General features: G+C 42.7%; 1 protein-coding gene across 5 annotated transcripts in view; it reads right to left on the reverse strand.

Annotated features, from left to right (window-relative positions):
- Positions 1-11,174, reverse strand: part of HECTD1 (HECT domain E3 ubiquitin protein ligase 1) — a 97,819-nt gene extending 86,645 nt beyond the window's left edge. For all 5 annotated transcript variants that reach the window (XM_070427473.1, XM_070427456.1, XM_070427447.1 and 2 more), the window contains exons 1-2: positions 10,942-11,174; positions 9,413-9,684 (exon numbers count right to left, since the gene is read on the reverse strand). In XM_070427473.1, coding sequence (XP_070283574.1) covers positions 9,413-9,552 — 140 coding nt within the window. In that variant the 5' untranslated portion in view covers positions 9,553-9,684; positions 10,942-11,174. The remainder of the gene's footprint in view (positions 1-9,412; positions 9,685-10,941) is intronic.
- Between the last annotated feature and the right edge of the window lie 2,661 nt (positions 11,175-13,835).

Below are 13,835 nucleotides of genomic sequence, written 5' to 3' on the forward strand. Positions count from 1 at the left end.
GCTTGGCTCAGTAGATAGAGCATCAGCCTGCGGACTGATGGGTCCCAGGTTCGATTCCGGCCAAGAGCACATGCCTGGGTTTCGGGCTCGATCCCCAGTGGGGGGTGTGCAGGAGGCAGCCGATCAATGATTCTCTTTCATCACTGATGTTTCTATCTCTCTCTCCTCCCTTCCTCTCTGAAATCAATAAAGAAATATATTAAAAAAAAAAAAAAAGAAGAAAACATCAATGATGAGAAAGAACCATTAATCAGCTGCCTCCTGCACATCCCACACTGGGGATAGAGGCCACAACCCAGGCATGTGCTCTTGACCGGAATCGAACCCATTCAGTCCAAAGGCCAACACTCGACCCACTGAGCCAAACCAGCTATGGCTGGTCTATGCTTTTGGTGTTCATTCAAGAAATATTTGCCTAACTTAGAGTCACAAGAGGATTTCTCCTATGTTTTCTTCTAAAAGTTTTATTGTTTTAAGTTTTAAATTTAGGTTTATGATTCATTTTTAGTGTATTTTTTGTATACAATATAGAGTATGGATCAAAGTTATTTTTTTTCTTTTTTGCATATGGACAAGCAATTGTCCAGCCCTATTAAAAAAGTATCCTTTATCCACTTAACTGCCTTTGCACCTTTGTTGAAATAAGTTCTCAATGTATGTGTGAATCTATTCCTGAGTTCTATTTCATTGGTCCATTTATCTTTACACCAATACCACATTGTTTTGATTACTATAGCTGTATAATAAGAACTGAAATACAGTAGCATTACTTCTCCAATTTTATTCTTTACCAAAATTGTTTTGGCTAGTCTAGGTACATTGTATTTCCATATGAATTTTGAAATCAGTTTGTCAATTCTCCATCTTGTCAGACTTATCTGTATAATTTTAGAAGAAATGAAAACTCACATTTACACAGAAATCTGTATGCTAATGTTTATATCAACTTTAGTTACATCTTCATCAAAGCCAGAAAAACCTAAATGTCCTTCAAGAGGTGAGTGGATAAACCATATATGATACTTGCATAAAATGGAATACCACTCAGAAATGAAAGGAAAGGAACTATTATACACACAGCAACACAAATTACTCAAATGCAAATTACTACATGAAAGAAGCCGGACTCATAAGGCTACAGACTATATGTATGATTCCATTTATATGACACTAGAGGCCCAGTGCACAAAATTCTTCCACGGGGGGGGGGGGGGGGGGGGGGGGGGGGCCTCAGCCCATCCTGCAAGCCCTCACAATCTGGGACCGCTGGCTCCTAACTGCTCTCCTGCCTGCCTGCCTGATCGCCCCTAACTACTCTGCCTGCCTGCCTGATTCGCCCCTAACTGCTCACCTGGCTGCCTGATCACCCCTAACTACCTCTGCCTCGGCCCCCGCCACTGTGGCTTCGTCCAGAAGGTCATTCAGCTGTCTGGTCTAATTAGCATATTATACTTTTATTAGTATAGATTCTGAAAAAGTCAAAACTACAGCAACAGAGAACAGACCACTGGATGCCAGGTACTGAGGCTACAGGAGGGCTTAACTTCAAAGGGATGGTTCCAAGGAATTTTTCAGGGTGATAGAATTGTTCTGAATTTCAGATGTGGTATGGTTACACAACTATATGCATTTGTCAAACTCAGATTTCAGCATACACAATTTAAATAAATTTAAGAAAAAATTAAATATTATGCACACTTACAGCCCTCCCTTAATAGTGCTAAAAGTATACATGTATGGCACAAAATTTTATATACATTACAATTAAGGAGTTATTCAAAATTTTAAACTTGCTAAAATTTATTTTTATATATTAAACCCAGTACTACACTATTATACCAACTTACAGACCCAAATGTAGTCTAATTAGGAAACTTTAAGATCATTCAGTCTATATAGAACTACTATCAAACCAGTCAACCACACAAATGACATGAAGAAGAATCTTCAGATGAATCCAATTTTAAGCAATGGATCCCAAATTGCTACCTGCAATGACATCAGAATCTTTCCCCCTAATGGAAGTAGAGATTAATAACTTAAAACAAGAACAAAAAATGTTTAGTGATGTTCCAAAGAGAAAAAATTTCTATACTACTAAATATAATTTCTATATTACTATAACTATCACTAGAGGCCCGATGCACGAAATTCATGCAAGAGTAGGCCTTCCTTCCCCCTGCTGCCAGCCCAGCTTCCCTCTAGCACCTGGGACCCAGGCTTCCCCCGAAGCCCCGGCTTCGTCTGGAAGGTCGTCCAGAAGGACATCTAGTCTAATTAGCATATTATGCTTTTATTATTATAGATAAGCTTTTTCCAGACTTCATCACTTTGACTTGGGCCAAGATTTCAGAACAATTTACAATATAAAGAAATTTAGAGGGAGAAACCAAGATGGCGGCATAGGTAAACACCAGAGATTGCTGCCTCGCACAACCACTTCAAAAATACAACTAAAAGACGGAACGGACATCACCCAGAACCACAGGAAGGCTGGCTGAGTGGAAATTCTACAACTAGAAGGAAAGAGAAAAGCATACCGAGACTCAGAGAAGCTGCGGTGTGGAAGTAAAATACTAAGGGGTACAGAGGCGCACGCGGAGCCGGCTGGCGGCTGAAGGCGTGGTTGTCTTTTTCAATCGGGAGGGAGTCTCAGGCTCTGAGCTCCAGTTCCAGGAGAGTCTCTGGTGACCTAGACTCATACGGGAGAAGCGGGACTGTCTGGCATCGGTCGGAACTCGAGGGCAGCTTTCTCTCGGAGGTACTTGCAGCGATTGCTGGGACACTGAGAACCGGGGCCTCTGAAGGCAGGACTGAGAGCAGCCATAACTGCTCGCTCTGCCCGCCCTGTTGATCCCCCGGGACCCGCCCCACCCAAGCCTTGCACGGAGGCATTTGCTGGATAGCCTCAAGCAGAGGCTAGATTAGCACCTCCCTAGAGCTCCAGGACAGAAATTCTCCCAATGCAGACACAGCTGATTCTCACAGCCAATTGGCCTGGAGGTCAACCCCTCCCAGTGTTACTTACAACAATCAAGGTTTAACTACAACAAGACTGTGCACAAAGACCACAAGGGGGAGCACCAAGAGTGTCCTCCTCAGGTAATTGGGGAGGCTAAACCACTGGGCCCTAGAGGATACTTAGCACAGAAAACCACTTTATCAACACAAGGAAGCATAAAAAATGCGGAGACAAAGAAACAGGACACAAATGACAGAAATGGAGGAAAGCAAACTGCTGGATATAGAGTTCAAAACCACACTTTTAAGGTCTTTCAAGAACTGTCTAGAAGCCGCCGATAAATTTAGTAAGACCCTCAAAAAGACTGGTGAGACCACCGATAAATGGAGTGAGATCCTCAAGAAATCCAGTGAGACCCTCGATGTTGTGATAAAGGACCAACTAGAAATTAAGCATACACTGACTGAAATAAAGAATATTATACAGACTCCCAACAGCAGACCAGAGGATCACAAGAATCAAGTCAAAGATTTGAAATGTGAAGAAGCAAAAAACACCCAACTGGAAAAGCAAAATGAAAAAAGAAACCAAAAATACGAAGATAGTGTAAGGAGCCTCTGGGACAGCTTCAGGCGTACCAACATCCAAATTATAGGGGTGCCAGAAGAAGAGAGAGAGCAAGATATTGAAAACCTATTTGAAGAAATAATGACAGGCCGAAACCGGTTTGGCTCAGTGGATAGAGCGTCGGCCTGCGGACTGAAAGGTCCCAGGTTCGATTCCGGTCAAGGGCATGTACCTGGGTTGCGGGCACATCCCCAGTAGGAGATGTGCAGGAGGCAGCTGGTCGATGTTTCTCTCTCATCGATGTTTCTAACTCTCTATCTCTCTCCCTTCCTCTCTGTAAAAAATCAATAAAATATATTTAAAAAAAAAAAAAAAAAAAAAAAAAAAAGAAATAATGACAGAAAACTTCCCCTACCTGGTGAAAGAAATAGACTTACAAGTCCAGGAAGTGCAGAGAACCCCAAACAAAAGGAATCCAAAGAGGACCACACCAAGACACATCAGAATTAAAATGCCAAGAGCAAAAGACAAAGAGAGAATCTTAAAAGCAGCAAGAGAAAGAAAGACAGTTACCTACAAGGGAGTACCCATACGAATGTCAGCTGATTTCTCAACAGAAACTTTGCAGGCCAGAAGGGAGTGGCAAGAAATATTCAAAGTCATGAATGCCAAGAACCTACAACCAAGATTACTTTATCCAGCAAAACTATCATTCAGAATTGAAGGTCAGATAAAGAGCTTCACAGATAAGGAAAAGCTAAAGGAGTTCATCACCACCACACCAGTATTATATGAAATGCTGAAAGGTATCCTTTAAGAAGAGGAAGAAGAAGAAAAAGGTAAAGATACAAATTATGAACAACAAATATGCATCTATCAACAAGTGAATCTGAAAATCAAGTGAATAAATAATCTGATGAACAGAATGAACTGGTGATTATAATAGAATCAGGGGCATAGAAAGGGAATGGACTGACTATTCTTGGGGGGGGGAAGGGGTGTGGGAGATGCGGGAAGAGACTGGACAAAAATCTCGCACTTATGAATGAGGACAGTGGGTGGGGAGTGAGGGCGGAGGGTGGGGTGGGAACTGGGTGGAGGGGAGTTATGGGGGGAAAAAAGAGCAACTAGTGTAATAATCTGAACAATAAAGATTTAATAAAAAAAAAAAGAAAATGTAAAATATAGAGAAGCAAATACAGAACGAAAAGTACCTATACTAGATAATATCCTCCAAAACCCGATAAATAATGATCTTTTTTGGAATTCCTCCAATAAAATATCTTCAAGCATGAAATGCTCAAAAAAAAAAAGAAATTTAACTTTCTTAAAATAAAAGAAGTTATCCACAGCAGCAATATTTTACTGAGTACAGTCTTAAAAATGGGCACTTTTCTATTAACAACTAAAATTTTTTTTAACTGTAACAGATTAATAAATTTGGCTTCTTGAAGATAATAATACCTTTTCATCCATTTCATCTCTTATTCTATTACTGCCCCTACTCCAGGCCTTGATGCTCTCTGTATTGCTTAAAAATAACTACTGGCACAGCAGTTGAAAGTTATGGTCTTTCCTCACAAAGATAGAGGAATAAGTCAAACTCCAATATGTAGACTTGCTTTTAGCCAATTAAAATATACCACAAACCAAATCGCAGTTCATTCAACAAATATCTATCAAATGCCTTTTTATGCCAACAACTGTGCTAGGGAGTAGAATACAAAGATGACTAAGACAGTGCTGGGGCTCCAAGGAATTCAAAGGTCTAATGACACAGCCAACAAATAGGCAAAGTATACATATATATTGTTATAAATTTTATGCGGTTGGTTTTTTGCATCTTAAAGGTGACAGACACTTTGGTTAACTTGACGAAAGCTCACTGAAGCTCATTATTTATTGGCTACCTAGAGAGAGAATGTTTCTCATCATCCAGCATTTCTCTCTGCTGTCCACTGCAATGAAGCACACACTGTACACAGTTGTCTATAGAAATTCACTTATTTAACTTTTCAGGATTATATATATTTGATTATATATATTTGAGAATCAACATTCTCAAATCGGGGAAAAACAGTTGCAGGGATGATCAACGAAAATGATTTCACTTCCTTATTACTCTGCCATTGGGTAGAAGAAAACAAGAATCAATATGGAAAAGGCAAGTACATTAATACGGGGGGGAGGGGGAGTAGGAAAAATACATATTGATGCTATCACTGTTTCTTACAGAGAAGAATACAACTTTCCTCCTCCTGCATACTCCCCAACTAGTTTCATGACTCACAAATACCTTTCAAAGGCACTTTTAGGCATAAGTGAAAAACAGGTAGAATATAAAGAATTTTTTTCAATCTGTTCAATATATGGATAGTAGCTATTGTGTATGCCAGGCACTATGCTTCGCAATGGAAAAACAAAAGTAGTAGCAGTAGTATATGAAAATGCAGGAGAGGACTTCGAGGGGTATAAATGTTATCCATTAGGTAAAGAAGCCAAAAGATTTTATAAAAGAGAGTGGCACAATCAAATCAATAGTTTAAGAATGTAACTCTGGGTATAACTTAGAGGCAGGGATATCAGCTTTGAAGCTACTAGCACTATATGAGTATAATAATTTCCCCATATCAACCCTACACATTATTCTTTTTACTTTTACTGATTTTTAGAGTGAGGAAGGGAAGGGGGAACGAGAGAAGCAATGATTTGTTGTTCCACTTATTTATGCATTCATTGGTTGATTCTTGTATGTGTCTGGGCAGGGATCAAACCTGCAACCTTGGTGTGTCGGGAGGACTAGATATTATTCTTTTTAATCTCCTTCTTCAGGAGGAAAAATAGATGTCATCAGACAGAAATCCCATCAACTTTTTACCATCAAACCTAAAACATCTACATCTAACCCCTCCATCTTCCTGGTTTTACAACAGGAGTAGTTTTAAAACTTCTCTCCCCAGCAGTGGATCAGAGCTTTGCTACACAATGTGGGAATTTTCAAACCAACAGCTTCAGCCTTACCTGGTAGCACATTAGAAATGCAGAATATCAGACACCACACCAGACCAACTAAATCACAATTTGCAGCTTAACAAGATCCCCCAGGTGACTCACATTATGCATATTAAAGTTTTAAAAGCACTGCTCCTGACAAGAGCCAATTCTCTCCCGGTTTTTTGTTGTTGTATTTTTTTATTTTTTTCAGAATCCTTACACTACGGATTATCCATTTTTTCTCCTATCACTTTGACATTTAAAAGAAAAAGCCCACACTCCCATTCCAATCCAACTTCTCAAAAAAGTTTTTCACATTCTGTCTCCATTTCTTCACTTTCTACTTACTCCTCAACCCATTCGGATCTGTCCCTCATCACCATTTCACTCCGAGTCCTCATTAAGATCAATGATCTTGAGAATGTTGCTAAATCCAAAGGACACCTTTTAGTCTTCAACCCTACTTGACCTCTCTCACCATATTCAACACAATTGTCCTTTCTCTTCTTGAATCATTTCTTTCCTGTGCTGGCATGTAAACGAATGATGCAAAAACAATCTATAATAATAAAAGCATAATATGCTAATTGGACCGGACGTCCTTCCAGACAAAGCTGGGGCTGTGAGGGAAGCCTGGGTCCCGGCTGCCATCAGGCACCTGGGGGAAGGCCTACTCTTGCACAAATTTCATGCATCAGGCCTCTAGTGGTGGATAAAACTGTTGGTGTATGAATCAAGGTAGTGGCACTAAACTGTACTACAAGTTCTGGCATGGAAATTTTTAAAAACCAACTTTACTATAGAATAACATTGGTGAAGCAAAAGAAATCATTAATGTCACTAATCGCAAACCTTGAATACATTTTTTTAATATTCTACTTAAGGAAATGGGACGAAAGTATCAAGTACTTCTGCATACCAAAGAATGATGGTTGTGTCAAGGAAAAGTACTTGTACAACCTTTGGAGAGCCCAACTCGCCACTTTTTTCATGCAACATCATTTTTACTTCAAAGAACTTCAAACTGTGGTTATGTAGACTTGGATATCTGGCAAACATTTTCTCAAAAATTAATGAAGTTAAGCCTTCCATTTCAAGGAAAACAATTTGACTATTTGTTGCCATTGATAATATTCAAGTATTCAAGCAAAAATTACAATTTGGGGAAACTTGTGTCTGCCACTGTGACACTCCCCAATATTTAAAGATTCTGATGAAATCAGTAGTCATATCAGCAAATGTGTTTTTGATATTTTGGATGACATATGTCAATTTAGGACATCTATCTAACTCAGTAGACCAATATTTTTCACATGACCAGTAAGTGTATGACTTTACAAACTTAAACATGGGTTAAAAATCCACTCAATGTACAAGACAGACCAATAGATTTTAATGTAACAGTATGAAAAGTTCATTGATATGATTTCAGAATCCACATTTTAACCCTTAAGAGACTATTATTTGCCCAGTTCTGGTATGATATCAAAGGAGAATATCCATTGATGTAAAAAAAATCGTTACAACATTCCTCTTTTTTTTTCAACTACATATATAGATGGTTTTTTCATATATTTTAATCAAAACAACATAATGCAACAAATTGAATGCAGAAGCAGATATAAGAATCCAGCCAAATCCAAACTCATGACCTCAGTCCCTCAAAACATGGTCCTCTGTTCCAGTGTTCTCTCTCACTGAATGGCATCATCCATTGTAACCTGAATCATCCATGTTACCTCCTTTTTCACTCTCATATTCAACAAGTCCTATTTTACCTCCTAAATGTGTCTCCAATCTATCCACTTATTTATACTTTTATTACAGCAATCCTTTCTCTGACTCATAACCTAACAAGTCTACAAGCATTTGTCTTCAACTATTCTCCATAAAGCAGGTTATGTTTTTAAAAGAAAAATTTAATCACATCTCTCTTTCATTGCACTTCCCATCGCCTTGAGACAAAACCAAAAGCTTAGCATACACAAAAGACCCCATGTGATATTGACCCTACCTCAACCCAGCTCTCCAGCAACTTTTCCTTGCCCCAGTCACATTAGCTTTTTCCAAGTTCCTCAGCTGAGGATTATTAGTTACTCACTTAGTAATTCATCTTCAATAATTATTCATTCAAAAATGAAGGCAATTAAAAATGCGTTATCATTTTAATAATACAATATTTATCCCCACTTCAAAGAAATTAAGACAATTATATCAAATTTTACATCAACATCTCAAATATTTTCTATTAACTACCTCAAAATGGTATTAAAACAGCATTCAGAAGAAAAACATGGCATTAATGGCTACTCTAATAATGAATTCTCTTTTACATTTTTGCATAAATTCTACATTTTAACCTCTGAATAAAATTGTTTAAACTGTCCAAACTTCATAATCTGTTTCTTCTATTCCAAAAAGTATGCCATATGGGTAACATCCAATTTATACCCTCCAAACTGAAATTTACAAGGCAATGGTTTGCTGTAACAAAAGTAAGATGTCATGTGACTTAATACTTACAAAAAATTGGCAGTTATAAACATATGCTCATTATCATCTACATTTTCATATCGATTTCTAGTTAATTTCTTGGTACAGGCATAGTTACCTTCAAGTACCTGTATTTTAGCAGTTCATAACATATTTTGAAAATGAATCAACCAAGCTATGGTTAAAAATGTATTTCCTACTTATCCCTATTCATTCAACAAACACATATTTGTGTCATCACAATTATCATTACTCGACTTACTACACAGAAAAGTGTAAATGCAAAACTTTTTAAAAGGTAGCTTTAAAATTCTAAACAAACTGAAGTCAGTAAACAGTTGAAAACAGATGTCACTACAGCAACCCCAAAGGAAGATGATGAAGTGATGTACTTACGTTTCAAAACATCGATCCACGTTGTCAGACATCAGAAGCAGCATGCATAGCTGTTCAAGTGCTATTAGTTGCATGTCCCTTTCATCTCCCTGTCCCATCTGTAGCCATTCCAGCAATGTGTCTGGATCCACATCTGCCATGTTTTCTTTTTTAAGCCTCTTTGCTTAAATTAAAAAAGGGGGGAAATTCCTTTAAATGTCCAGGATTGATCAGTTTGGGGTTTAAAATTTTTTCCTTTGCATCAGTGGGAACCAAATTTTCATGGTGTCCTCCTAGAAATTAGAAAAGACTCGTAAGTTATGTTTTTTTTAACATAGTGCTTAGTGCACATAGTGCTTAGTGCTTTCAACTTTCCTTATTCCTCGGATTTAACGTTCATATAGCATACTAAATAAAACCCAGTTTTGCACAAGAGTATAAGCTGATTAGGTTTCGGCTTAACTGGAAACCAGAGCTCTTTGTCAAAGTCAAACAAGCTTCGGATCCCACTATTGCTATCGCTAACGTTTGTGCCAAAAGGCAAAGAACACCTTACTAAAGGTTCTTTTTTTTTTATTTTCCACCCCCCCTCCCTCCACCCAAAACTGATCTTCAGATAAGGGTTAGATTCGGACTCTAAGCACTTTGAACCATTACCCTCCAAATTAAGTTTCTGCTTTAAAATCACCTCTCAATTCACAAATTTGGCTGACTTCTCAATTTACTCACTACTATTCGTAAGATGTCCAAATACAAACGGCAATTACGTGCAAGATGCACCTACGAATACAGACTCGGTTAGGAATTTTGGCAGTCTTGTCAACTGCTCTTAAAAGTTTAAAAAGAAACGCTAGAAGTAAATACAACGAACTAAAACAGTACGATGAGAATATAGGCCCATCTAAGCACCTCTTTCCCCATCCCCACAGAATGGAGCAGCTGGTGAAAACACACACACACACACACACAACAGGGAACCAGCACCACAAGGAAAGTCATTACCAAAGCCTGTAAGCGCCCTAATGGAGGGCAGCTCTGGGTCCCACGTAAGCCAGAGCTGCAGGTGTGCGAACCCCGAGGCGGGCCCGGGTGGGCACCCACCGGCGGAGACCGGCAGGGACGACCGACCCAGCTCCCGAGCGCAGCAAACCCCGCTCGGTGAGCTCCCGTGACTCGGCGGGGAGCCTGGAGGGGCGGCAGCAAAGCCTCGGCGCCCGAGACGAGGCCCCAGACAGGACGGCGCGTCCCGGGGAGCGGCGCCCAGAACTCCCGCGGCCTGGCGGGTCGTCCCCGGCGTGGCCGGGCAGCGAAGCCCTCTGAAGGGCAAGGGGGAGAAGGGGGGCGCCTTGGGCTCCGGCTCGGGCAAGCGGGGCTCCGCCGCCGGAGAGAAACAAAGGGGCCAAGCGGGTGAGTCGGCAGGAGCCCCGCCGACCTCACCAGGGGCCGGGGTCTCGCTCCCGGCCGCCGCCCGGCTTCCTGATCTCGGCCCCGAAGCCTCGCCCTTCCGACCGCCCAGAGCGCTCCCGCTTCCCCTTCCCTCCAGCTCTCACCCGGCCTCGGAGTCCCAAACCGCTCCGGTCCAGCTCCAGGCAGGCCGCGGGCAGAGCCAGGGCAGGCCGCGGCCCTCGAGTGGCCAGGAAGCCGCAGGTCGAGCCGGGGAAGGCGGCGACAGGAAACGCCGCGCCTCGTCCCTCCCCTTCCTCCGCGGGGTCCGGGTGACAGGGAAGGGAGAGGGTCCCCCGACCCGCGAAAGGCAGCGCACGTCCCGGCCCCGCACGCGGCTCCTCAGGCCCGCAGCTCAGAGGCACGCGCGATGCTGCCGGCGGCGGCGGGGGGAGGCCGCGTCCATCGCGATGCCGGAGGGGGAAGGGAGGGTCGGGCGAGAGCTGGGCGGGGAGGCCGGCGAGCTCGCTGGGGGCGGAGCCAATCGGCTCCGCTTCCAGCCTCCCGCTGGCCGCCACGTGGGGCGCTGCGGAGGCCGCTGGGCCAGCCGCGCAGGGGCGCTCACAGGCCGGAGGCGTCGCTGCCCCGCCAGGGCGCTCGGGCCTCCCGGGGCCCCGACTCCCTGGGCCCGTCGGCCGTCGCTCTGCCGTCGTACGTCCTGACGCCTTTCCGCTTCGCTGTCGGGGCGAGCGCGCTCCCCGCGCCGCGCACGCTGTGCACGCGAGCCCGGCTGGTGCTGCGCGGCGCCTGCACACTGCGCGCTCGGGCAGGGGCTCCGGCGGCACAGCCCAGCCGGGCCCGGCCCCTGCGGCTCCCTCCCGCCTGGAGGCCCGCGCTCCGCGAGCTCCGCTCCACCGCTCGCTCCTCCTCGCGCGCGGAAGTGCTTCGGGGAAGGAAGAGCGACTCCCTCCGGTCCCTGGAGGCAAGAGGCCCTTCAGTCCGCCAGACAGAAAACCTTTCCCCACAGCCCTGGGGAGTAAATGCCGAGTGTTACCTCCATTGTGCAGATGGAGAACTGAGGTCCCCAAAAGCATAAACTCGGGCCCGTGGGCGCCCCCACGGAAGCAGCAGCGCCGGGCGTGCTCTTGACGCTCCCTTGGAGCTTGGTCTCAAGTCCGTCCCGGGTTATTCCCGGAAAAGTGTTCTTGCACACGCATTGAAAATAAAACATGCCTGCGTACAGGACGTACTTGGAAGTACTTAGGACGTGATTAATCGGAAATGTGACTATTAGCTATCTCTTTTTAAAATAAGGAAATGAATCCCTCGGTGTGTGAGAGAAATAAACTCATGTCCCAGACACTCCCACTGTACGTTTTCATCTTTTTAAACAAAAATGAATATTACATGATAGTATTTGAGACGTGTTCCTATAAGAAATCAGAGATGCAGCTTCATAAGGTTGAAGAACCAGTATTTTGGAATGGTCCCTGTTTCTCCTGCGGTGGTGTTTAAATGGGTCTATACATGTGTTAATACAACTATACAACCTTCCCCCCCCCCCCACCCCCCATGAGGTCAAATTTACTGTGATAATTTTTTCCTTTTTAATTAAATATTTATTGTTGAAAGTAAAAGGAAACATTATCGCCCTACCTGGTTTGGCTCGGTGGGTAGAGGGCCAGCCTGCGGACTGAAGGGGCCCAGGTTTGATTCCAGTCAAGGACACACCCCAGGTTGTGGGCCAGATCCCCAATGGGGGGCGTGCAGGAGGCAGCCGATCAGTGATTCTCTCTCATCATTGATGTTTCTATCTCTCTCTCCCTCTCCCTTCCTCTCTAGAATCAATAAAAATATTTTTTTAAATACATTTTATTGATTTTTTACAGAGAGGAAGGGAGAGAGATAGAGAGTCAGAAACATCGATGAGAGAGAAACATCGATCAGCTGCCTCCTGCACATCTCCCACGGGGGATGTGCCTGCAACCCAGGTACATGCCCTTGACCGGAATCGAACCCGGGACCCTTCAGTCCGCAGGCCGACGCTCTATCCACTGAGCCAAACCGGTTTTGGCAATAAAAATATTTTTAAAAAGAAATCTTATCAATAAAGTGATGTGACTTTTATTGTGATTTATTATAATAATATTATTTTAAATTAAAATATCAGATCCCAGGACAAGAGCACCAAAGAAAATAAATAAAGCCTTGAAGAAAACAAGATCCAGATGAAAGCAACTGACCATACTTAAATGTTTCTCCCAAGAAACTAGGATATGTTTACAAGCTAATATTTTACGTTAAATGTCAAAATTTAAGAATAATAAATATTGAGAATGACTATGTGCCAGACACAGTGTAAGGCGCAGTGAGTAAGTCACAGACTTCGTCTTCAATGAACTATAAAAGTCTAGGGCAGTGATTCTCAACCTGTGGGTCAGGACCCCTTTGGGGGTCGAATGACCCTTTCACAGGGGTCGCCTAAGACCATCAGAAAACACATATATAATTACATATTGTTTTTGTGAATAATCACTATGCTTTAATTATGTTCAATTTGTAACAATGAAAATACATCCTGCATATCAGATGTTTACATTACAATTCATAACAGTAGCAAAATTACAGTTATGAAGTAGCAATGAAAATAATTTTATGATTGGGGGTCACCACAACATGAGGAACTGTATTAAAGGGACACGGCATTAGGAAGGTTGAGAACCACTGGTCTAGGGGAAGGTAGATGTCAATACACTGCCTGTGTCTACCTCTATCTATAGTGGTACTTACCCCATAATATTGTCAGGTACAGTGGGAACGTCAAGGAGGTGATGGCATCTCAGAAGGCTTCCAAAATGATGTGTGAACTAGATCTTAGATGTTGAATTGGAGCTGGCCAGACCTTAGGAAGACCACGTAGAAAGGCATAGAGTTGTGAAGAGCACTTCTCTTGGGTGAGCAGAGGGAAGAGACTGCCTATTGACCCCACTACCTTGAAGGATCTTCGATAGACACACCATCACTGGGACCCATTCACAAGATCAAAAAGGAAAAAAAAAAA

This window comes from Myotis yumanensis, unplaced genomic scaffold (assembly GCF_028538775.1).
Source record: "Myotis yumanensis isolate MYYU_CA2020_CCGP unplaced genomic scaffold, mMyoYum1.0.hap1 SCAF_1, whole genome shotgun sequence".
Taxonomy (NCBI): domain Eukaryota; kingdom Metazoa; phylum Chordata; class Mammalia; order Chiroptera; family Vespertilionidae; genus Myotis; species Myotis yumanensis.